Source organism: Salmo salar, chromosome 26 (assembly GCF_965601325.2).
Source record: "Salmo salar chromosome 26, fSalSal1, whole genome shotgun sequence".
Lineage (NCBI taxonomy): Eukaryota > Metazoa > Chordata > Actinopteri > Salmoniformes > Salmonidae > Salmo > Salmo salar.
Genome location: NC_138316.1, coordinates 12,848,004 through 12,874,092, shown reverse-complemented (window position 1 = coordinate 12,874,092; position 26,089 = coordinate 12,848,004). Strand labels below are relative to the sequence as shown.

At 42.6% G+C, this 26,089-nt stretch overlaps 1 protein-coding gene across 1 annotated transcript; it reads left to right on the top strand.

Annotated features, from left to right (window-relative positions):
* The first annotated feature begins 414 nt into the window (after window positions 1-414).
* LOC106587305 (V-set and transmembrane domain-containing protein 2B) lies at window positions 415-25,810 on the top strand. Its single transcript, XM_014175562.3, has 5 exons — window positions 415-1,230; window positions 1,957-2,144; window positions 3,080-3,109; window positions 3,757-4,156; window positions 24,757-25,810. The coding sequence occupies exons 1-5, from the start codon at window positions 1,158-1,160 to the stop codon at window positions 24,843-24,845; spliced, it is 780 nt and encodes a 259-aa protein (XP_014031037.1). The 5' UTR covers window positions 415-1,157; the 3' UTR covers window positions 24,846-25,810.
* The last annotated feature ends 279 nt before the right edge of the window (window positions 25,811-26,089 follow it).

Below are 26,089 nucleotides of genomic sequence, written 5' to 3'. Positions count from 1 at the left end.
GTGTGTGTGTGTGTGTGTGTGTGTGTGTGTCACAGCAGGCTGGTCACACCAATCATCATAATCAGCAAACCATAAACCGTTATGACATGTATTGCGTGACATTGACATAAATATGTATTTATTTTCAAAACAAATAGCACAAAATGATTAAATAGGAGCAAGACTGTGTTGAATGGTTCAATATCATAGTGAGATTGATTTTAATCCGAATTACCACATTGTCTGTTTGAGGGAATACGGATAATCCCGGTGGTTATAATACCGAGGCTGTCTAAAGCACTGCTGTTTTTTCTGTAGGCCTATTTTTCACATTCAATAAATAAAAAGCTCGGCTCCGGTTAACTTTAGAGTGGCTTGTTGATTTTGGAGAGAAAACAGCATGAATCATCTTGATTCTATATTTTTTAAGGTTTGACATTTCGTTTGGACGTCAGGTTGTGAGAATTGTCCTCATAGGTTGAGTGGCGCGTTGATTTGAGGGAAGGGTTGATTAGGCTTCAACGCGAGTCAGGCTATCCGTGGCGTCGCGCGCATGCCACACTAAGTTAGTGGGTTTGGAAATGCTAAAGCGCCTCCTCGCTGATATGCACTCGCACACAAAGCAAAGGGATCCGCTCGCGAAACTGGGAACTATCTACTGATCCTCCAGGTCTTAGTACAAAACACGGGAATCTCGTCCTCGGCAGGTCCTCTTTATGGGAGCGGACACAAGGATGGTTATGTAATGGGTCTTGGAGAAGTGCCCGGGAAACCTTCCCTTCATGTGGAAAGCAGAATGAGCAGGTTTCTTTCAGCCGAGAAGAAGTTTGGTTTCGACCTGAAGCACATCAGGAAATAAGGAATCACAGTTATAAAGGGATAATAACAGAATATAGAGTAGCTGCAGAACATTCTCACTTATCAAGAGAGGGTATTCTGGTTCGCACCTTTGGATTGTACGTTTTTCGCCTGGCTGGCAGGAAAACATATTGGAGTACGTTATTTGGATCTTGTGAAATATCCTAAATCTTTGGAAAAGCAGACGAATAACCCAACAGATCAGAGACCAACGCTTGCCCATCATGGAAATTGAAATGTTGATGTTATAAAGATACATTTATGGTCAAATGACCGTCTTTACGCGCTCTCTAATCTAACTACCCTAGCCTATCTATGAGATGGAAAAACGGGGACTCAACGGCGTTCTTTATTATTTAATTCTTAATGCACCCTTGTTATTCTGTGTAAATGGTAAGTCAACTTTGTCAGTCGTGGCATGCCGTGCTATTGATGGTCAACACAAATGCTGTCAATCGAACAGCCCCTGTCGTTAGATTTTTGATTTCAAGCTGTTGTGATATGGACCGGACCCGGTCGTTATTTGAAGTCTAGCGCATTATTCTGCTGCAGTAACTTGATCGTTATAAAAATGTAAAAAAAATGACGTTGTCGATTAAACGATACATGTGTGAGAGAATAGATTGATAGGAATAAAGTATTAGACGCACACATGTCAAGACTGTGCTTCAGTAGTTGTGAAAAATGTCCACATTCCCTCAGTTATGCTAAGCCTCATGCTAAATGAACATGATCTCTCAAAACACGTAAAGCAACAATAATTAGTATTCTCATGGTGACCAAATACTTGTATTTATTGTGTTACAGGTTATATCAAAAGCCATGGTCATTTCAATGCACAGTGCACTGGTCACATAACGCTAATACGCCTAGTTGTGTAGTCTACCTTTGCGTCATTGTTTCATTGTCTATTTTAAGCCTTAAACTATTATAAACTGATATTTTAGATTGAATGGCAACCTGAATATGATTGTATTGCGGAATAAAGACAATTTGGTTACGGATATCACTAAAGCGCATTTCAGTTGTCTGTCACGAGGCTACATAATCTCAGACCTTTGTTAATTTGCTATTCCACCATATTAATCTATTATATCTGTTGTCTTTTCCCAATGGTAGCTACATTTACTGAAGTGCCCAAAGATGTGAGTGTCAGTGAGGGAGAAGACGTGGAGATGCCGTGCGCCTTTCGGGCCATCGGATCATCGCCCTTCTCGCTTGAGATCCAGTGGTGGTACCTAAAGGAGACAACACCTAAAGAACATGTACACGAACTGCAAATAAGCGCTCCGGCGAACAGAGCCAAGGTAATGCTGTCCCCATGACAGGGAGGGCAGGTTGGGCTGCTTCCGGGCAGCTACTGAGAGGGGGTCTGTTTAAATGTTCGAAGTTGCACCAAAAGTGATTGCACACGGCCGTAGCTGTAAGTGTAAATCTGTCTTTTCATGATGGCATCGCCATATGTACGACATATGTCGCTATTTATTTTATGGACTTTATTACAACATGTTGCCAACTAAAAGCATGTGAGTGGATATACTGTAGATTATTAACACTGTGTGGCCGTTTATATTAAGAAGGGTTGGGGGGGGGGGGGGGGGGGGTGTATTGGGGTGGGCGGGAGGGCGACACACCTAATGATACAAATGGCACTTGTTGGCTTTTAAAATCAGTTCAGGGAGAGTTCTCATGCATGCAGCGGAAATGCCCGTGTTGGAATATTCCATAATGCTGTTGGATAACTGTGACATGATTACGCCCTCTGCGCCTCTGTTGCAATCGACTCAGGGACATAGAACAACCCCATCTGTAGTTTCTGCTCTGTTATTTAACCACATTAAACATGCACTAGAAAACACAACCGACTATTTATAACAGCTCGAGAGCTAATGCAGCGGCCGCTGTCCATGGTGCTGATGTTTGGGACAAGTTTGGAAACAGCGCAACTGTTGCTGTCCATGGTGCTGATTCTACTGCACGCAGTTGTAGAAACAATTTTACACTGTCGAAAGCTATATTGCTATTGGACCAGGTCTCGCTTGGAAAAGAGATGTTATCTCACTGAGAAAAAACCTGTATAAATTAAGATAAAATAAAAAATGCAATAAAAATTTAAAACTGCGCAGAGGGAATTCCATTGTGGTGAGGCTCATATCCTAACGTGTAATTGCTATGAAAGAGAGTATTATGCAGTCTTGTGTCTCTGGTTGACCATAACACTTCGACACATTTCTGGTTTCAGGTCACTCAAAAGGATGCTACAAAAATAAGCGTAAGTGTTTCCTCTTGTCACTAACCATGTCCAGCTGAAGCATTCACGCTAAAACTTTATCATAGTGGAGATATCTATCTGATTTCTTCAAATGTTCCCTTTATATTGTATTTAGATATGGCTGCACAGTTAAGTGCCATAATGCATTTGAGCAATAAAATGTTTATTTTGTTATTCAAGGCTAGCCACATGATATGGCCAAGTGGCACTATGAAGCCCGATGGCCAATATTTTTGCACAAATTAATGGAGGTAACTGTCCAGGCCTCTGGTGCAACTGGACATTTTTCCAAGCATGTTTTTTCTAGACTTAGGACTCCATTTTGTACAGTTGTCTCCAACCTGGCTGGCTTATGCTTATCATGTCGCCTTTGGAATATAAATATAGCCTAATCTTGTTTTGAAATGTATTCAGACACTTGCCACACAACAGGCAGCGTTAAATCTCCAAACGTTTTTGCATTTTTGGATAATAGCCCTTTAGGCTTTAGGCTATCAAATGCATAAGCCCTCATCGCGTGATACATATGTGGCAGTAGTCTAATGAGTGGCCGGCCTAGTCTACTTTGATATAGACATATTTCTTGTCGAAACCAACAGGTTATATTGTACATGTAGCAATTTCTCATTTTCTGTTTCTCTTTGTAGACTGTGAGGGTGCAGGGCAGCGCCATATCTCACAGGCTTAGTCTGTCCAAGGTGCGGAAGGAGGACGAAGGGGTGTACGAGTGCCGAGTTTCCGACTTGTACTCCGACGAGACTCAGGAATACAAGGTTCAAGCCACCCTCCGGGTGATTCCGCGTGATGGCATGGTGGCCGAGGAGGCCGTGTCCCACATCCAGAATAGATGGCCACTGAGGAACAGCAAAGACGCGGTGGCAGGGGGGCGGGCTACCTCTGAACCGGGTCAGGGAAAGCCTCGTGTGCCTCCTCCGGCGGGACATGGCCCCCTCCCCGCCAGCACGACGACCACTGCCTCCGCAGCAAAGTCCTCAGCTTCGCCAAGGCCCGGCAATGCGGCCATCCTCCGACAGCAGCATGGAGCAGGTAAGTTAAAGTGCAACAGTGACACCTAGTGATATAGGGCGAGAATACGGGAGTTTGTGTGTGTTTCTCCTCAATCTCCAGTCAGACCCTCAGTAGCATGTCATTCTGACCAGTGATCTGTCCTTTTTAAAGTGAAGGATACATTTCACTGACATTTTCATTGTCATTGAATAATATAATGTTATTTACAAATAATTCATTTGATGATGCTTGTAGAGTACAACACCCATTACATGTAATTATATTGCTTCACAGTTTCTTAAGGGGAGGTATTGTTTCTTTCATCATACCTTAATAAATAAATACAAATTATACATGCTGGGACATATATGCCTATAGTCAGACTATGGAGAGTGAGGGAAGGTGTGTATATACAGTGGGTATCATAGACACTCCATAATGTCAAAGTGAAAAGAAAATTCTACAAATGTTAACAAATGAATAGGCCTACAAATGAAATAACTAAAATAACTACAGTTGTTTCAAAAGTATTCACCTCTTTTGTTTTGGCAAAATCACATAATAAATTACATCGGCTCACTCTGTATGAAATAATATGGTTTGACATGATTTTTGAATGACTATCCCTTCCTCTGACCCCCATGCATAAATGATCTGCAAGGTCCCTCAGTATTGAATTTCAACCACAGATTCAACTACAAAGACCAGGGAGCTTTTGAAAGCCTCATAAAAAAGGGCAGTGATTGGTAGATTGGTAACCATGACAAATCAGACATTGAATATCACTTTAAGCATGGTCAAGTTAATAATGATGCTGTGGATGACGTATTAAACCACCCAAACACAACAAAGACACAGTTGTCCTTCTGAACTAAGCTGCAGGACAAGATGGAAACTGCTCAGTGACGTCACCATGAGGCCATTGGTGTTTTTCAAACAGCTACAGAGTTCCATGGCTGTGACGGGAAACTAGTCAGGATCGAGGGAAAGATGAACGTAGCAAAGTATAGAGAGATCCTTGACGAAAACCTGCTCCAGAGTGCTCAGGACCTCAGACTGGGGCAAAGGTTCACCTCCCAACATGACAATGACCCTAAGCATGCAGCCAAGACAACACAAGAGTGGTTTCGGGACAAGTCTTTGAATGTCCTTGAGTGGCCCAGCCAGAGGCCGGACTTGAACCCCAGCGAACATCTCTGGAGACACCTGAAAATAGCTGTGGAGCGACGCTCCCCATCCAACCTGACAGAGCTTGAGAGGATCTGCAGAGAAGAATGTAAGAAACTCCCCAAATACAAATGTGCCAAGCTTGTAGCATTATACCCAAGAAGACTCAAGGCTATAATTGCTGCCAAATGTGCTTCAACAAAGTACTGAGCAAAGGGTCTGAATAATTAAGTAAATGTGATATTACATTTTACGTATAATAAATTAGCAACATTTCTAAAAAACAGTTTTTGCTTTGTCATTATGGGGTGTTGTGTGTAGACTGATGAGGGTGAAAAAAACAATTTAATCAATTTTAGAATAAGGCTGTAACATAATAAAATGTGGAAAAAGTTAAGGGGTCTGAATAATTTCCGAATGCACTATATATACTGTATATATACAAAAGTATGTGGAAACCCCTTCAAATGAGTGGATTCGGTTATTTCAGCCACAACTGTTGCTGACAGGTGTATAAAATCGAGCACACGGCCATGCAATCTCCATAGACAAACATTGGCTGTAGAATGGCATGGCAGAAGAGCTCAGTGATTTTCAACGGGGCACCGTTCCAACAAGTCAGTTCATCAAATTTTGGCCCTGCTAGAGCTGCCCCGATGAGCTGTAAGTGCTGTTATTGTGAAGTGGAAATATCTAGGAACAACAATGGCTCAGATGTGAAGTGGTAGGCCACACAAGCTAACAGAACTGGACCGCAGACTGCTGAAGCGCGTAGTGAGTAAAAATTGTCTGTCCTCGTATGCAACAATCACTACCAAGTTCCAAACTGCCTCTGGAAGCAACTTCAGCACAACAACTGTTCATTGGGAACTTCATTGAATGGGTTTCCATGGCCAAGCAGATTCGGGCTAGGCCCCTTTGTTCCAGTGAAGGGAAATCTTAATGCTACAGCATACAAAGACATTCTAGACGATTCTGTGCTTCCAACTTTGTGGCAACAGTTTGGGTAAGGTCCTTTCCTGTTTCAGCATGACAATGCCCCTGTGCACTAAGCAAGGTCCATACAGAAATAGTTTGTCGAGATCGGCGTGGAAGAACTTGACTGGCCTGCACAGAGCCCTGACCTCAACCCCATCAAACACCTTTGGGAAGAATTTGAATGCTGACTGCGAGCCAGTCCTAATCACCCAACATCAGTTCCCAACATTACTAATGCTCTTGTGGCTGAATGGTAGCAAGTCCCCACAGCAATTTTCCAACATCTAGTAGAAAGGCTTCCCAGAAGAGTGGAGGCTGTTACAGCAGCAAAGGGTAGACCGACTCCATATTCATGCCTATGATTCTGGAATGAGATGTTCGAAGAGCAGGTGTACACATACTTTTGATCATGTAGTATATATATATATATATATATATATGTATGTACATACACTTAGGTTCGAGTCATTTAAAACTTGTTTTTCAATCACTCCACAAATGTCTTGTTAACAAACTATAGTTTTGGCAAGTCAGTTAGGACATCTACTTTGTGCATGACACAAGTAATTTTTCCAACAATTGTTTACAGACAGATTATTTCACTATGAATTCACTGTATCACAATTCCAGTGGGTCAGAAGTTTACATACACTAAGTTGACTGTGCCTTTAAAGAGCTTGGAAAATTCCAGAAAATTATGTAATGGCTTTAGAAGCTTCTGATAGGCTAATTGACATCATTTGAGTCAATTGGAGGTGTACCTGTGGATGTATTTAAAGGCTTACCTTCAAACGCAGTGCCTCTTTGCTTGACATCATGGGAAAATCAAAAGAAATCAGCCAAGACTTCAGAAAGAAAATGTAGACCTCCACATGTCTGGTTCATCCTTGGGAGCAATTTCCAAACACCTGAAGGTACCACGTTTGTCTGTACAAACAATACTACGCAAGTATGAACACCATGGGACCACGCAGCCGTCATACCGCTCAGGAAGGAGACGCGATCTGTCTCCTAGAGATGAACGTACTTTGGTGAGAAAAGTGCAAATCAATCCCAGAACAACAGCAAAGGACCTTGTGAAGATGCTGGAGGAAACAGGTACAAAAGTATCTATATCCACAGTAAAATGAGTCCTATACCAACATAACCTGAAAGGCCGCTAAGCAAGGAAGAAGCCACTGCTCCAAAACCGCCATAAAAAAAGCCAGACTACGGTTTGCAACTGCATATGGGGACAAAGATCGTACTTTTTGGAGAAATGTCCTCTGGTCTGATGAAACAAAAATAAAACTGTTTGGCCATAATGACCATTGTTATGTTTGGAGGAAAAAGGTGGAAGCTTGCAAGCCAAAGAACACCATCCCAACCGTGAAGCAAGGGGGTGGCAGCATCATGTGGTGGGGGTGCTTTGCTGCAGGAGGGAGTGGTGCACTTCATAAAAGAGATGGCATCATGAGGATGGAAAATGATGTGGATATATTGAAGCAACATCTCAAAACATTAGTCAGAAAGTTAAAGCTTGGTCGCAAATGGGTCTTCCAAATGGACAATGACCCCAAGCATACTTCCAAAGTTGTGACAAAATGGCTTAAGGACAACAAAGTCAAGGTATTGGAGTGGCCATGACAAAGCTCTGACCGCAATCCTCTAGAAAATTTGTGGGCAGAACTGAAAAAGTGTGTGCGAGCAAGGAGGCCTACAAACCTGACTCAGTTACACCAGCTCTGTCAGGAGGAATGGGCCAAAATTCACCCAACTTATTGTGGGAAGCTTGTGGAAGGCCACCCAAAACGTTTGACCCAAGTTAAACAATTTAAAGGCAATGCTACCAAACACTAATTGAGTGTATATAAACTTCTGACCCACTGGGAATGTGATGAAAGAAATAAAAGCTGAAATAAAGTGGTTATCCTAACTGACAACTGACATTATAGAATAATAGTGAAGACAACAAAACTATTAAATAACACATGGAATCATGTAGTAACCAAAAAGGTGTTAATCAAATCAAAATATATGCTACATTTGAGATTCTTCAAAGTAGCCACCCTTTGCCTTGATGACAGCTTTGAACACTCTTGACATTCTCTCATCCAGCTTCACCTAAAATGCTTTTCAAACCGTCTTGAAGGAGTTCCCACATATGCGGAGCGCTTGTTGGCTGCTTTTCCTTCACACTGCGGTCCAACTCATCCCAAACCATCTCAATTGGGTTGAGGTCGGGTGATTGTGGAGTCCAGGTCATCTGATGCAGCCCTCCATCAGTCTCCTTCTTAGTCAAATAGCCCTTACACAGCCTGGAGGTGTGTTGGGTCATTGCCCTGTTGAAAACAAATGATAGTCCCACTAAGCACAAACCAGATGAGATGGTGAATCGCTGCAGAATGCTGTTAGCCATGCTGGTTAAGATTTCCTTGAATTCAAAATAAATCACTGACAGTGTCACCAGCAAAGCACTCCCACACCATCACACCTAATCCTCCATGTTTCACGGTGGGAACCACACATGGAGAGATCATCCGTTCACCTACTCTGCGTCTCACAAAGACACGGCGGTTCGAACCAAAAATCTAAAATTTGGACTCATTAGACCAAAGGACAGATTTCCACCGGTCTAAGGAACTGCTCATGTCTCTTCTTATTGGTGTTTAGTAGTGGTTTCTTTGCAGCAATTCACCCATGAAGGCCTGATTCACGCAGTCCCCTCTGAACAGTTGATGTTGAGATGTGTCTGTTATTGTAGAATTTATTTGGGCTGCAATCTGAGGTGCAGTTAACTCTAATGAACTTATCCTCTGCAGCAGAGGTAACTCTGGGTCTTCCTTTCCTGTGGCGGTCCTCATGAGAGGCAGTTTCATCATAGCGCTTCATGGTTTTTGCAACTGCACTTGGAGAAACCTTAAAAGTTCTTGACATTTTCCAAATTGACTGACCTTCACATCTTTTAAAGTAATGATGGACTGTCTCTTTGCTTATTTGAGCTGTTCTTTCCATAATATGGACTTGGTTTTTACCAAATAGAGCTATTTTAAGTATATCACCCCTACCTTGTCACAACACAACTGATTGGCTCAAATGCATTTAGAAGGAAAGAAATTCCGCAAATTAACTTTTAACAAGGCACACCTGTTAATTGAAATGCATTCCGGGTGACTACCTCATGAAGCTGGTTGAGGGAAAGTGTGTGCAAAACTGTCATCAAGATATATAAAAAAATGTTTAACATTTATTTAACTAGGCAAGCCAGCTTAGAACAAGTTCTTATTTACAATGACGGGCTACCGGGGAACAGTGGGTTAACTGCCTTGGTCAGGGGCAGAGCGACAGATTTTTACCTAGTCAGCTCAGGGATTCGATCCAGCAACCTTTCAGTTACTGGCCCAATGCCTAAACACTCACCCAGGTAAAGGGTGGCTACTTTGAAGAATCTAAAAGATAAAATATATTTTGATTTGTTTAACACTTTTTGGTTAATACATGATTCCATATGTGTTATTTCATAGTTTTGATGTTTTCACTATTATTTTACAATGTAGAAAATTGTAAAAATAAAGAAAAACCCTTGAATGAGTAGGTGTGTCCAAACTTTTGACTGGCATGGTGTGTATATATATATATATATATATATATATATATATTTGATCCTCTGCTGATTTTGTACGTTTGCCCACTTACAAAGAAATGATCAGTCTATAATTTTAATAGTAGGTTTATTTGAACAGTGAGAGACAGAATATCAACAAAAGAATCCAGAAAAACGCATGTCAAAAATGTTATAAAATGATTTACATTTTAATGAGAGAAATAAGTATTTGACCCCTCTGCAAAACATGACTTAGTACTTGGTGGCAAAACCCTTGTTGGCTATCACAGAGGTCAGACGTTTCTTGTAGTTGGCCACCAGGTTTGCACACATCTCAGGAGGGATTTTGTCCCACTCCTCTTTGCAGATCTTCTCCAAGTCATTAAAGTTTCGAGGCTGACGTTTGGCAACTCGAACCTTCAGCTCCCTCCACAGATTTTCTATGGGATTAAGGTCTGGAGACTGGCTAGGCCACTCCAGGACCTTAATGTGCTTCTTCTTGAGCCACTCCTTTGTTGCCTTTGCCGTGTGTTTTGGGTCATTGTCATGCTGGAATACCCATCCACGACCCATTTTCAATGCCCTGGCTGAGGGAAGGAGGTTCTCACCCAAGATTTGACGGTACATGGCCCCGTCCATCGTCCCTTTGATGCGGTGAAGTTGTCCTGTCCCCTTAGCAGAAAAACACCCCCAAAGCATAATGTTTCCACCTCCATGTTTGACGGTGGAGATGGTGTTCTTGAGGTCATAGGCAACATTCCTCCTTCTCCAAACACGGCGAGTTGAGTTGATGTCAAAGAGCTCCATTTTGGTCTCATCTGACCACAACACTTTCACCAGTTGTCCTCTGAGTCATTCAGATGTTCATTGGCAAACTTCAGACGGGCATGTTTATGTATTCTTGAGCAGGGGGACCTTGCGGGCGCTGCAGGATTTCAGTCCTTCACGGCGTAGTGTGTTACCAATTGTTTTCTTGGTGACTATGGTCCCAGCTGCCTTGAAATCATTGACAAGATCCTCCTGTGTAGTTCTGGGCTGATTCCTCACCGTTCTCATGATCATTGCAACTCCACGAGGTGAGATCTTACATGGAGCCCCAGGCCGAGGGAGATTGACAGTTCTTTTGTGTTTCTTCCATTTGCGAATAATCGCACCAAATGTTGTCACCTACTCACCAAGCTGCTTGGCGATGGTCTTGTAGTCCATTCCAGCCTTGTGTAGGTCTACAATCTTGTCCCTGACATCCTTGGAGAGCTCTTTGGTCTTGGCCATGGTGGAGAGTTTGGAATCTGATTGATTGATTGCTTCTGTGGACAGGTGTCTTTTTTACAGGTAACCAGCTGCGGTTAGGAGCACTCCCTTTAAGAGTGTGCTCCTAATCTCAGCTCGTTACCTGTATAAAAGACACCTGGGAGCCAGAAATCTTTCTGATTTAGAGGGGGTAAAATACCTATTTCCCTCATTAAAATGCAAATCAATTTATAACATTTCTGACGTGCGTTTTTCTGGATATTTTTGTTGTTATTATTTTTTGTTGTTAGTCTCCTACTGTTCAAATAAACCTACCATTAAAATTATAGACTGATCCTTTCTTTGTCAGTGGGCAAACGTACAAAATCAGCAGGGGATCAAATACTTTTTTCCCCCACTGTATATATATAAAAACATATTCCAAAACATGCATCCTGTATGCAAAAAGGCACTAAAGTAAAACTGGGAGAAAAAACACAGCAAAGGAAAACACTTTTTGGCCTAAATGCAAAGACTTATGTTTGGGGCAAATCCATCACAACACATTACTGAGTAACTGCCTCATTATTTTCAAGCATGGTGGTGGCTGCATCATGGTATGGGTATGCTTGAAATCGGCAAAGATTTGGGAGTTTTTCAGGATAAAAAGAAACGGGATGGAACTAAGCACAGGCACAATACTAGAGGAAAACCTGCTTCAGTCTGCTTTACACCATACACTGGGAGAAAAACTCACGTTTCAGCAGGACAATAACATAAACTCAGCAAAAAAAGAAACGTCCTCTCACTGTCAACTGTGTTTATTTTCAGCAAACTTAACATGTGTAAATATTTGCATGACCATAACAAGATTCAACAATTGAGACATAAACTGAACAAGTTCCACAGACATGTGACTAACAGAAGTGAAATAATGTGTCCCTGAACAAAGGGGGGGTCAAAATCAAAAGTAACAGTATCTGGTCTGGTCACCAGCTGCATTAAGTACTGCAGTGCATCTCCTCCTCATGGACTGCACAAGATTTGCTGTGAGATGTTACCCCACTCTTCCACCAAGGCACCTGCAAGTTGCCGGACATTTCTGGGGGGAATGGCCCTAGCCCTCACCCTCCGATCCAACAGTTCCCAGACGTGCTCAATGGGATTGAGATCCGGGCTCTTCGCTGGCCATGGCAGAACACTGACATTCCTGTCTTACAGGAAATCACGCACAGAACGATCAGTATGGCTGGTGGCATTGTCATGCTGGAGAGTCATGTCAGGATAAGCCTGCAGGAAGGGTACCACATGAGGGAGGAGGATATCTTCCCTGTTATGCACAGCGTTGAGATTGCCTGCAATGACAACAAGCTCAGTCCGATGATGCTGTGACACACCGCCCCAGACCATGATGGACCCTCCACATCCAAATCGATCCCGCTCCAGAGTACAGGCCTCGGTATAACGCTCATTCCTTCGACGATAAATGCGAATCCGACCATCACCTCTGGTGAGATAAAAACCGCGACTTGTCAGTGAAGAGCACTTTTTGCCAGTTCTGTCTGGTCCAGCGATGGTGGGTTTGTGCCCATAGGCGATGATGTTGTTGCCGGTGATGTCTGGTGATGACCTGCCTTACAACAGGCCTACAAGCCCTCAGTCCAGCCTCTCTCAGCCTATTGCGGACAGTCTGAGCACTGATGGAGGGATTGTGCGTTCCTGGTGTAACTCGGGCAGTTGTTGTTACCATCCTGTACCTGTCCCGCAGGTGTGATGTTCGGATGTACCGATCCTGTGCAGGTGTTGTTACACGTGGTCTGCCACTGCGAGGACGATCAGCTGTCCGTCCTGTAGCGCTGTCTTAGGCGTCTCACAGTACGGACATTGCACTTTATTATCCTGGCCACATCTGCAGTCCTCATGCCTCCTTGCAGCATGCCTAAGGCACACAGATGAGCAGGGACCCTGGGCATCTTTCTTTTGGTATTTTTCAGAGTCAGTAGAAAGGCCTCTTCAGTGTCCTAAGTTTTCATAACTGTGACCTTAATTACCTACCGTCTGTAAGCTGTTAGTGTCTTAACGACCGTTCCACAGGTGCATGTTCATTAATTGTTTTTTGGTTCATTGAACAAGCATGGGAAACAGTGTTTAAACCCTTTACAATGAAGATCTGTGAAGTTATTTGGATTTTTACGAATTATCTTTGAAAGACAGGGTCCTGAAAAGGGACGTTTCTTTTTTTTGCTGAGTTTACAGCACAAGGCCAAATCGACAGTGGAGTTGCTTAACAAGAAGACAGTGAATGTTCCTGAGTGGCCAAATTGCTGTCTCGCCATGATTCCCAACACCTTGACAGAGCTTGAAGAATTTTTAAAAGAATAATGGGAAAATATCGAACAATCTATCTGTGGAAAGCTCTTAGAGACTTACCCAGAAAGATTCACAGCTGTAACCGCTAAAGAAGGTGTTTCTAACATGTATGTATTGGTTTTATCAGACTCAGGGGTGTATACTTATCTAATCAAGGTAAATTAGTGTTTTATTTTTAATGAAAAAAAAATCTGAATTTTTCTTTCACATTGATATTGGAATATTTTGTCTTGCTCGATGCCCCCCCCCCAAAAAAATCACAATTAAATCCATTTAATTCACACTTTGTAATGCAACAAAATGTGGAAAATCCAACAGGGGGGTGAATACTTACGATTACCCACTGAGGAGAGTGACATGTTCTTGCCTTTATAGTGTCCACCATACATAGAAAGAAATGATATGATTCACAATGGATATGTCTCCTCATGATCTCCACATTATAACGTGAGAGCGCCTTAAAGTAGCCTTTGGAGAGAGCAAGCAGGGGGTTATCTCACACGCCAGACTCGCTACTGATCGATGAAGCATACTGCTGAATAATTACATTTCACAGACTCCACAGGAGGGTTTCATTCGCCGTTCTGCCATATCAGACTTACAGCTGCTGACGCAGTGGTGGTGCAGCATGGGAGACATGTCTGGCTGGGGATAGGGAAGGTGGATACTTATATTTCTCAGTATGTGGGATCACACTTGTCTGTTTATGTGCATTAGCATGTACATTTACGTCATTTAGCAGACGCTCTTATCCAGAGCGACTTACAGTAGTGAATGCATACATTTCAATTCATTTCATACATTTTTTTCCCCCATACTAGCCCCCCGTGGGAATCAACCCCACAACCCTTTCATTGCAAACACCATTGCAAACACCATGCTCTACCAACTGAGCCACAGGGAGGCTGTGTGCTGATGTATGTTTTGATTGTGCCTGCATGTGTGTGTACAGACACGATGTGAAAGCAGCCAGGGAGACCATGTTTATTTCTCTGGCTGGAAGCATGTCTCCAGACTTCTCCTCCTCTTTCCTGGCTATTTCTGTCAGTGCGTTGGTGGTTTGCAGGGTAATGTAGAAAAGGCCCCTCCTCTAATGATAGGCTGTTGCCAGGGTTGTGACCTCTATACTTGGGGGTCCTCAAGGGTTTTAGAAAGACTTTAGAGGCCCTTGGAGGAGACATGGTGGGGAGTTCCATTCTCTGTTCCTTCCCTATTGTGTCTATCTTACTCAGTGTTGTGTCTGCTCAACGTATGTTGTGGCTTGTCGGGGTGGCTGTTCTCTCCTCGCTGTGGCTTTGTCCTCAGGGCAGAGGAGGAAAGCTGGTGGGCCATGACTGAAGGAGAGGACTCCAAAGGAATCATTTCTACAGTTTACAACTCTACCTGTGTCCTTGAGTGCAGTGCTTCACCTCTGCTTTCACAACTAGTCCAGACTTCTGATTCAGTAATGTCACCCAACAACACATACAGTGGGGCAAAAAAAGTATTTAGTCAGCCACCAATTGTGCAAGTTCTCCCACTTAAAAAGATGAGAGAGGCCTGTAATTTTCATCATAGGTACACGTCACCTATGACGGACAAAATGAGAAAAAAAATTCCAGAAAATCACATTGTAGGATTTTTTATTCATTTATTTGCAAATTATGGTGGAAAATAAGTATTTGGTCACCTACAAACAAGCAAGATTTCTGGCTCTCACAGACCTGTAACTTCTTCTTTAAGAGGCTCCTCTGTCCTCCACTCGTTACCTGTATTAATGGCACCTGTTTGAACTTGTTATCAGTATAAAAGACACCTGTCCACAACCTCAAACAGTCACACTCCAAACTCCACTATGGTCAAGACCAAAGAGCTGTCAAAGGACACCAGAAACAAAATTGTAGACCTGCACCAGGCTGGGAAGACTGAATCTGCAATAGGTAAGCAGCTTGGTTTGAAGAAATCAACTGTGGGAGCAATTATTAGGAAATGGAAGACATACAAGACCACTGATAATCTCCCTTGATCTGGGGCTCAACGCAAGATCTCACCCCGTGGGGTCAAAATGATCACAGGAACGGTGAGCAAAAATCCCAGAACCACACGGGGGGGACCTAGTGAATGACCTGCAGAGAGCTGGGACCAAAGTAACAAAGCCTACCATCAGTAACACACTACGCCGCCAGGGACTCAAATCCTGCAGTGCCAGACGTGTCCCCCTGGTTAAGCCAGTACATGTCCAGGCCCGTCTGAAGTTTGCTAGAGAGCATTTGGATGATCCAGAAGAGGATTGGGAGAATGTCATATGGTCAGATGAAACCAAAATATAACTTTTTGGTAAAAACTCAACTCGTCGTGTTTGGAGGACAAAGAATGCTGAGTTGCATCCAAAGAACACCATACCTACTGTGAAGCATGGGGGTGGAAACATCATGCTTTGGGGCTGTTTTTCTGCAAAGGGACCAGGACGACTGATCCGTGTAAAGGAAAAAAATGAATGGGGCCATGTATTGTGAGATTTTGAGTGAAAACCTCCTTCCATCAGCAAGGGCATTGAAGATGAAACGTGGCTGGGTCTTTCAGCATGACAATGATCCCAAACACATCACCCGGGCAACGAAGGAGTGGCTTCGTAAGTAGCATTTCAAGGTCCTGGAGTGGACTAGCCAGTCTCCAGATCTCAACCCCATAGAAAATCTTTGGAGGGAGTTGAAAGTCCGTGTTGCCCAGCGACAGCCCCAAAACATCACTGCTCTAGAGGAGATCTGCATGGAGGAATGGGCCAAAATACCAGCAACAGTGTGTGAAAACCTTGTGAAGACTTACAGAAAATGTTTCACCTGTGTCATTGCCAACAAAGGGTATATAACAAAGTTTTGAAATAAACTTTTGTTATTGACCAAATACTTATTTTCCACCATAATTTGCAAATAAATTAATTAAAAATCCTACAATGTGATTTTCTGGAATTCTTTTTCTCATTTTGTCTGTCATAGTTGAAGTGTACCTATGATGAAAATTACAGGCCTCTCTCATCTTTTTAAGTGGGAGAACTTGCACAATTGGTGGCTGACAAATTTTTTTTTTTCCCCACTGTATACCTAAATGTATGCTTGATGCCAATGCCATCTACAGAGCCTTGAGTTCCATTGAAAATATAACCAACAGAGTTGTGCAAGTTAAGAATTTGTTCTTAACTGACTTGCCTAGTTAAATAAAGGTAAAAAAAAGAAAATAAAAAAAGGTTAGTAATCGGAGCATACATTTACTTCTACATGTTAGTCATTTAGCAGACTCTCTCATCCAGAAGCCAGGGATCCATTTGGTCTTCTCTATGTGAGTCGAATCCCTTACTTTCTGAATGAAGATAACTGCCAACCGAGGGGTAATCACGCATAAAACACCAAGCTAATAGAATGGCACCGTGCTGTTAGTCCTCCTCATGTTGGACTGTTCAGAACACTGACGCTGCCATCCTGGACATGTACTGTGGACGTGAGAATAGCCTGGAGCATGTTAAACGCCCTCTCCTAGGAACTGGCACTGTGGATCAGCATGCTCGGCCAGCGCTGTCCTTAGCGAAGCGAGACGGAGGCGGCCATTTGGCAAGAAAATCAAACAATACCACTGCCAGTTCACGGACTCTCCTCGTTCTCTCTCTCTCACTCTCATTCTCTCTCTCATTCTCTCTCTCATTCTCACTCTCTCTCTCTCTCTCTCTCATTAACCTAAATGTCAAAATAGTCTAATGTCGTCGATTTTCAATATTACCGCTAGGCTCTAATTCCAAATTCTAAAATCAGAATCCTTTTCACTGTTTGACTGGTAGACTTGAATACAATTGTGCTCTGGTTTGATTACACAACGAGCTAAGGTCAGGCAGCCGTTGTCAGGGCAATTGGATTGACTGACCAACATTCGTATATGCCTCATACTGAGTAGTAATACTTGTGTGCTTCAGTTCTAAATACTGATTTAGTATCGAAAAGCAACATCATCTGAGGATCATTACAGACTGACCTCTGGGCTTGTTGTCTAAACATGATTGTCCAGGACAGAGCAGGGCAAGCTCACCTGTTAATTTAGGAGAATCTGATGGATATTGTTTCCTCATGGCTGCTATATTCCTTCAAATTGGCTGGTCAGTATTTGCTTCTCTGTCTCTCATCATGTATCTCTGTCAGACTAAATCAAATACAGTAAATAAATCAATGTAAAAGTGCCTCCCTGACACTTTCACATTGACGGAGGGATACAGAATTTGTCTTGGCTTTCTTTCCTTCTTTAAGTGAACCCCTCAACATATTTGTCAACAGATTGTGAAGGTTAAAAAGCACCCTGGCATATTTGAAAGATTGGCCCTCTCCTGTCTTACCACAATAACGACAGCTGAGGGGAAAAAATGCGATCTGCCCACCTCTCGGAAATGCGTGCATCTGTCACTTTTCTGCAATGTCATCTGGCTGAGTGGCAGAAACAATTAATATTAAAGGGGAAATGTCACGGGCATGTGGCAGATAAGCCGGGCCCTCAGCACACTGTCAGGTGTCTCAAATTGCCTCTCACATTTTCATTTTTCATCTGGGGGTTTGGTGGCCTTGCTGGGATAACATAAACTTTCAGTGCACCATTCTCCAGCGCTTCACAGGGAACCAGATAGATAGTCCCATGGAGGATTAGTGGCTAACTAACACTTTGGGGATGGAGGTTGTCTATCATGAATTCACAGTGGAATGTGTGGCGACTGCATAGTTGTGAATGTTCCTCCTGGTTCTCAATTCACCAACAGAAAATCTACTACACAGCAGTGAAATGGACCCTTGTTGAAACGTTAAACTGTGCTACAACCATCCATGGAATCACAATTACTAATCCCAGCAATTTTCAACATTAGAAACAGAATATTATTGTAAAGATTTTAATCTCGTCACATTTCTTTGTTTGTGGCACCTCCCAAGCATAATATACATTACTATTTCCACTTACTTTAAATTCATCTGAAATATATTTTTGTTACGTATCTCAGTAATTCGGCTCACTTGTTTCACAAAATCAACCTGCATATAAGGCCAATCCGAAAGCCAATTACAATGTGAACCGCTATTACTTAGATCATTAATTGATTCATCATCAAATTAATTCACTAGAATATTCAAATCAGAATTTTATTGACTATCTATATTGATTAGGAACTGCGTGATTAAAAGGGACATTTGGTTAGTGGAAATATTCCACATTGTGGATGTAACTGTGGGAGTTAGTTCAATAATGTTGCTGTTTGTATTATTCACAATGAAAGTGAGGTGAGAGAGAGAGAGCAATAGGATATGAAAATATATTTTTTAAAACGGACTGTGTTCACTCAGCAGTTCGGGGGCAATGACTTCGCAGGTGAGCTTGTTTGGTAGGAGGTGAGGAGGATGGCATAGAGCAAGAAGACAGACAGACAGTAGTGATGCAAAAGCTCACTCAAATACACCTACCCAAGAGTATTTGTCTCTGGCTGGACAGCTGTCAATCCCTCATTAAACACCCAGTCTTATCTCATCGTGTGTGTGTGTGTGTGTGTGTGTGTGTGTGTGTGTGTGTGTGTGTGTGTGTGTGTGTGTGTGTGTGTGTGTGTGTGTGTTTATGCCATGCATGCCTGTTAGTTGCATTACTATCAAATGTGGTTAAAATACATGTAAATATTTTTAACTGTATATTGGACATGGCTGATTTTCCTGTCCGTTTGTGAAGACTTGGCAAGGGAGGTAGCAATGTGAGAGAGTACATTCGTCTGAGGTAATGGGCACTGTGTGTGTCTGCATGTTAACAGGTTGATGTGGTTTTTTCAGTTGTCGGTCTCCTCTCCAAGGACAATTATGACAAGTGTTAGGTAACTGTCAGACTGTGCGGGAAGCACTTTACTTCTCCCAATGTGGTGTTGATTGACTTCTGTCCATTTTTTGCCTGGCAAAAGACACTGTGCTGGTTTTGTCATATCTGTGACAGATGATGGCTGGACGGTTATGGGGACTTTACATTACTCTATTATTATTGGACCTTTGTGTTGCTGCCTATAGCTCATCCAATACTCTGAGACAGTGGGATAAGTGGTAGAGAGGTGGAGAGTTCTCACTTAAATGAGTGGTCACTTTCACCTGTAAGGAAAGACACTACATGACATGTAGGGAACAATGGTAGCTGGCTATCCATAATGGTAAATCTCTGTTTCAGTTCTCTCTGTTGCAGCTACCCCAAGCAGTCAGAGTTAAAAACCAATGACGCACTGCAAGCTGAGGGTGGTGGTGGAGGAGGACTTGTTTGCCTCGCCCTCAGCTTGTATTATTGAACTTCCAAGGCTTTTTGTTTCCTTGTGGCGAAGAAGCCTGTTGGAGTTCAACCTCCCCCTAACGAAAAAGAACGTTGAATTTTGACCCGTATGTATCCATGATGACAAACTTAGGCACACACCAGAGAAAATATCATACAAAATCCTTCTTTGTATGTTCAGTCCAATTAAACGAATAGAACAAAGTCAACCACCTGTCAATAGTTCCCTATTTTCTTCTCTGTCTCTCTTTGTCCTCCCCCATATGCGATTCCTAATCATCCCCCTTCTAGCAGATGCCAACCGTAACCTTTGAGAATAGTGATGTCATCCTAATGGCCATTTGTTACAGGTCTACACAGTGCATAGCTGTTACTCTACAGAAACACTCGTATCTAACCAAGGGGTTCTGTTTTAGGTACATTCTCAATGTCTGCTAATGTTTGAGGGAGAAAGTGAGAGAGAGAGAGAGAGAGAGAGAGAGAGAGAGAGAGAGAGAGAGAGAGAGAGAGAGAGAGAGAGAGAGAGAGAGAGAGAGAGAGAGAGAGAGAGAGAGAGAGAGAGAGAGAGAGAGAGAGAGAGAGAGAGAGAGAGAGAGAGAGAGAGAGAGAGAGAGAGAGAGAGAGAGAGAGAGAGAGAGAGAGAGAGAGAGAGAGAGAGAGAGAGAGAGAGAGAGAGAGAGAGAGAGAGAGAGAGAGAGAGAGAGAGAGAGAGAGAGAGAGAGAGCAAGTGTGGAACCTTCCAACCTCAGAGCGCTGGTGTACTAATGACAGTAATTATTGTGCGAACAGGGCATGTAGCTGAGTCATAGCTAGTGTTGTACACTGTATGAAAGGTATATTGTTTCTGCTTCCCTTTGGCCCCAATGAGCTGCAATGTGATCTCCAAATAATGTGTTGGGCCCATTCATTTGCCAAATTTCAACACCCCCACTTCATACACCACAGATGGCTTTTTAACCCAATGTCCAGGTTTTAGTTTACGAATATTTGAATGTGGTGTGTTATATAAAGTATAGCAGATTGTCTGCAGTTAAATAGACTATTGAATTAATTGTATTTTTAAAGGTCGAGGTTACTCTCACAAACCTACATTTCCATTGGATGTAAAAATATTGGCTAAATGATTTATCTGCAGTAGACAGATGATCTTACAGACACTGTGTTCTGAGGTTAAGTGTATGCTTTGATTGATTCAAAACTCAGGGGAGAATCATCTGAACCTCAAGGCAAAGCAATGTCATTCCTACAGAGAGATATCCACTGGTACTAAAACATGATTCAAAGATAAACAAGACAGACCCCAACAGAGTGTCGTGTGAATTTGGAGTTGGAGCAGTGTTTGCTCTTATGAGAGTAAACAAATAAATCAAATCAAATTGTATTGTATTGGTCACATACACATGGTTAGCAGATGTTATTGCGAGTGTAGTGAAATGCTTGTGCTTCCAGTTCTGACAGTGCAGTAATATCTAACAAGTAATATCTAACAATTGCACAACAAATACCTAATACACACAAATATAAGTAAAGGAATGGAATAAGAATATATACATATAAATATATGGATGAGCAATGTCAGAGTGGCATAGGCTAAGATGTAATAGATACTGTAGTATACAATACAGTATATACATATGAAATGAGTAATGCAAGATATGTAAACATTATTAAAGTGGGCATTATTTAAAGTGGCATTGTTTAAAGTGACTAGTGTTCCATTTATTAAAGTGGCCAATGATTTCAAGTCTGTATGTAAGCAGCAGCCTCTCTGTGCTAGTGATGGCTGTTTAAACAGTCTGATGGCCTTGAGATAGAAGCTGTTTTTCGGTCCCAGCTTTGATGCACCTGAACAGACCTCGCCTTCTGGATGGTAGCGGGGTGAACAGGCAGCGGCTTAGGTTATTGTTGTCCTTTGATCTTTTTGGCCTACCTGTGGCAACGGGTGCTATAGGTATCCTGGAGGGCAGGTAGTTTGCCCCCGGTGATGCGTTGTGCAGACCGCACCTCCCTCTGGAGAGACCTGCGGTTGTGGGCGGTGCAGTTGCCATACCAGGCTGTGATACAGCCTGACAGGATGCTCTCAATTGTGCATCTATAAACGTTTGTGAGGGTTTTGGTTGACAAGCCACATTTTTTTCAGCCTCCTGAGGTTTGAAGAGGCGCTGTATGCATGTATGCTTATATGCATCGCAGAAGTTAGAGTAACAATGGTCCAGTGTTTTTGCAGCGCGAGTGCTACAGTCGAAATGCTGATAGAATTTAGGTAGCCTTTTTGTCAAAGTTGCTTTGTTAAAATCCCCAGCTACAATAAATGCAGCCTCAGGATATATGGTTTCCAGTTTGCACAAAGTCCAGTGAAGTTCCTTGAGGGCCGTCGTGGTATCGGCTTGAGGGGGGATATACACGGCTGTGACAATAACAAAGAGAATTCTCTTGGGAGATAATATGGTTGACATTTGATTGTGAGGAATTCTAGGTCAGGTGAACAAAAGGACTTGAGTTCCTGTATGTTGTTACAATTACACCATTTGTCGTTAATCATGAAACATATATCCCCGCCATTCTTCTTCCCAGAGAGATGTTTATTTCTGTCGGCGCGATGCACTGAGAATCCAGGTGGCTGTACCGACTCCGACAGCATATCCCGAGAGAGCCATGTTTCCGTGAAAGAGAGTATGTTACAATCCCTGATGTCTCTATTCTCTTCTGTAGTGCTTACAGGAGGGGGATTAGTGTGGATTGAGTAATGCCTTGGTGTTACATCTTTGATGACTGCTATGTTAACGTGTGGAGTGATTATGGCTACAATGGTCCTAGGAGAAGTTCTCAGGTTTTAGCTGATTCGTGTGGGTTTATTCATTTTGTTATTTTCATGGCTTTTGTTTGACCTTCGTATTTAACATAACTGTATCTGCATTCCATCTACAATGAACACATATTTTAATTGTCTGAGTAGGAGAGTGTCTGATAAAGATTACCATAGATGACACAGGGTGAACCAATTGGTTTAATGTAGTTGTAGATAGAAAATAATAACTTTTCCTTGAGTCTGATGAAGTTGTAGAATATTCTGTAGAACAGAGTAGAAAAGAACATAGAATAGAGGGGTTTTGTGCCAAAGATGTTATATACATGTTACAGGAATCAGTGTGTGAGAAGAAGTTCTGGTTTCTCAAGCGGTGTTCCTTGAAAAGTGTGGGTTTTCCCAGTGCTAAATGAATATCTATCAACACCAGATGTGAACTTTTAACAGATGTGGATCATTCGCACGTTGCGTGACTAACCCATTTCAAAAGGTGATCTGACGCAGTCCTCTGGTCCTGGTCCTAATCCTGCTCTGTTTCCACATTTCAATCCCAAAGTGCTTTTCTAAGACTAAGGTGGTTATATGTTATCACGATTTCTTCTCAGGAAATCATTTGTTCAACAAATTTAGATTGGATTGGACATTTTAAAGGTGTCTGTGTAAGCACCTGCCATAAGGGGGGATTGTAAGGGGCTGATTGGGGCTGAGGTGGGGTGCGTCGCGAGGGACAGGGTGACTGACAGGGGTCGTCAGAGCCGGCTGTCTCCAGATAGCCTCAAATAAACACCTGTCATTTGGATCCTTGGTGAGGAGGGTCAGATAAGCTGCCCTGTCCAGATGCTGTCCATCACACCACAGCCAATCTACTCAATGACCATGGAAGACAGAGAGAGTGCAGATCGGATAGAGAGAGATTTTAAAGGGCAAAGAAAGAGAAATGTGGCAAAAATAAAATGGGGGTGGGACACAAAAGAACGGATACAGTTTACAAAGAGGTACAGAGCCAGAGACATAAACAGAGAGCGGCTGGAGGGACGTGAGAGATAGAAACAATAGAAGTGGAACGAGGGAGAAACAAGGGGAATTGATGCGAAGATTAGAGCCAATCAGCAAATCAACGTTCAGCCAAGTACGGAGAAAGACATTTGGTCTAATGCTTTCTCACTCACGCCATTTTGTCCTGAATTCACTGCAGTTCTGTTTGTGATTAAGACAGCTGGCCTGGCTCCGGGTGAGTCTTGTAAGTCCCTGTTAAGCACGTGTATTGCTCTGTTTGCGTGTAGCAGAGTTCATGTCTTTGAGTTGATGCTGTGTCTTTGGGCTGGGGGATGATGGAAACGTTGGTGTGTGGATGTGTAGTGGGGCATGGCCCGGGGAAGACACGAGAATGGAAAAACAGACTGCCGATTCACACAGGAGATGTCACAGAAACTCCAGCCTAGTTAAACATTGACTCATTCCGCTTGTGTGTGTGTGTGTGTGTGTGTGTGTGTGGTGTGTGTGTGTGTGTGTGTGTGTGTGTGTGTGTGTGTGTGTGTGTGTGTGTGTGTGTGTGTGTGTGTGTGTGTGTGTGTGTGTGTGATCTGAAAAATCCATCTGGCCTGATTTTTGTTTTTGGGGTCTGTTTATCGGGCAACCGTGCGTGTCCGTTTATGCATATGTGTGCGTGTGTAAACGAGCATGTGTGCTCATGTGAGAGGGTGTGCGTGTGTCATAATGAAACAGCTTTTAGCCAGCAGTTGCTCTACTGCTCAAACAGGAAATGAAACGTGTCAAACAGGGATTAGGAGCTATATCCAAAGGCCACTATTCCTCATAGCCAGGTTCTACCCCGGGATGTCTCCCACCTTTCCTGTACAAAACCATCATAAGTAGATGTCGCCATTTCATCTACTCAAAAGGTAGCCAGGCAACGTGGATGAAACTCTCACCTCTATCTCACCTTTATCTGCAAGTGGCATAATTGTGTGAAATATGGCCCAGGTAATACAAAATTCTACTCCTGGCATGGAGTTAATAGCTATCATGAGCTACTGTGAGCTTCCTTTATTTCGGAGGATCCCCCATTGTTCCCATTCACCACAGCCAGGTATCCATGGTACTGTCTTAACACTGTATCTCTCCTCGGTTTCTGTGTGCAGGTTTGATTTGTAGCACAGAGTCATTTCCACTGACCTTTCTACCCCCCTCTGGTTTTCTTTGTCTGGCCAGGTTCTGGAGCCGTTACCACCACTGATCCGTTCCTCTTCATCACTCTCCTGATCCTGCATAAGCTCCTCCCCTTCCTGTTTTCCCAGTAAGAGACTTCAACCAAACGACGACCCGAAAGTTTTTACTTCATGTACCAAACAACGAAAGGGAAATATATATAGATGTAAACCGTTATGGCACATCACTGAGGATGAGGGAAACGAATGGCAAAGAGAGGAGAAGAAAGGACTGACGATATAAGGACCGAATGAAAGAAAAGGAGAAGGAGGAGACGGTTGGTCTTCTGACTGGGACTAACAGAGGACACGTCTAAGAACTGGATTCATATGGATTGTATGAGAAGCATGAAACAAGGAATCTATGTGAATAAGAACTTCACCTCTGTGTCATACACACAACCGACATCCACTAAACGCTGCGTCCAGTTTCCAAATAGTATCTGCCGTGCTTCATGCATGGCTGTTCTTATTTATTTTCGGGGTGGATATCTTTTTATGTTTACTTTTCTATTTGTATTATATTTTCAGTTCTATGGATTTGATTTGGAATTCATTTTTCAGGATTTCGAAATGATTTTGATTATATCTGCTTTTGGTTGATTTTTTGGGGGGGAATTCTAAAAGAGATCCACTCCTCATGTTTGTTTAGGTTGATTTGCATGAGCTGTTGAACAGAACCCCATCATGTTTTTTTCCCACAGACATCAGAGATGGGGCTTTTTTATGTTTGGTTCATTCATGGAGACTGTGAGTCTATGTAGTTCTGTTGCCTCTCTCTCTCTCTCTCTCGCTCTCTCTCTCTCTCTCTCTTATGATTTCTCAAGCGTTGTTTCATGATGTATACAAATATGACCTTATATATTTTGATTAAATAAGGCACACATTACCATAGTTGTTGTTAGTCACCTTCAATAATGTTTATTTTTATTAAAGATATGGTGGTCAAAGGTAAGACATTCATTTATAAAAACAAAAAAAAAACGTATTGGTATGTTGCCAACACCAGTTGAAATAAAAGTTGTTGTTTTTTTAAATAAAAATTGACATCAAAGGCGTTATATGTGAACATTAAATCTATGAAGCTTTCTTTGACCATACAGGAAGCCATGTCTTAGTGCTCTCTAAAGTATATGATTGACCCATATCAGGAGATAAATCTTTCCATGAACTAGAGGTGAATTAGGCATGTAGGTCACTGTCCAGACTGATCTTTCTTGCCAGTGCCACAAGCACTAATGTCTAGTGAAGCGCCTAGGTGCATCCCTGTCCAAGTGTATCTCCAAAGTCAGTTGCAGAACCAGTGTCTGAGCTCTATTGAATCCATGGGAGATATG

Excerpts from the sequence above, each read along its gene's own strand:
- LOC106587305 (XM_014175562.3), top strand. The coding sequence starts at position 1,158 with ATGGAAAAACGGGGACTCAACGGCGTTCTTTATTATTTAATTCTTAAT. Across the intron at positions 1,231-1,956 it reads CTTGTTATTCTGTGTAAATG|CTACATTTACTGAAGTGCCC; the intron begins GTAAGTCAACTT and ends TCCCAATGGTAG. Across the intron at positions 3,110-3,756 it reads AGGATGCTACAAAAATAAGC|ACTGTGAGGGTGCAGGGCAG; the intron begins GTAAGTGTTTCC and ends TTCTCTTTGTAG.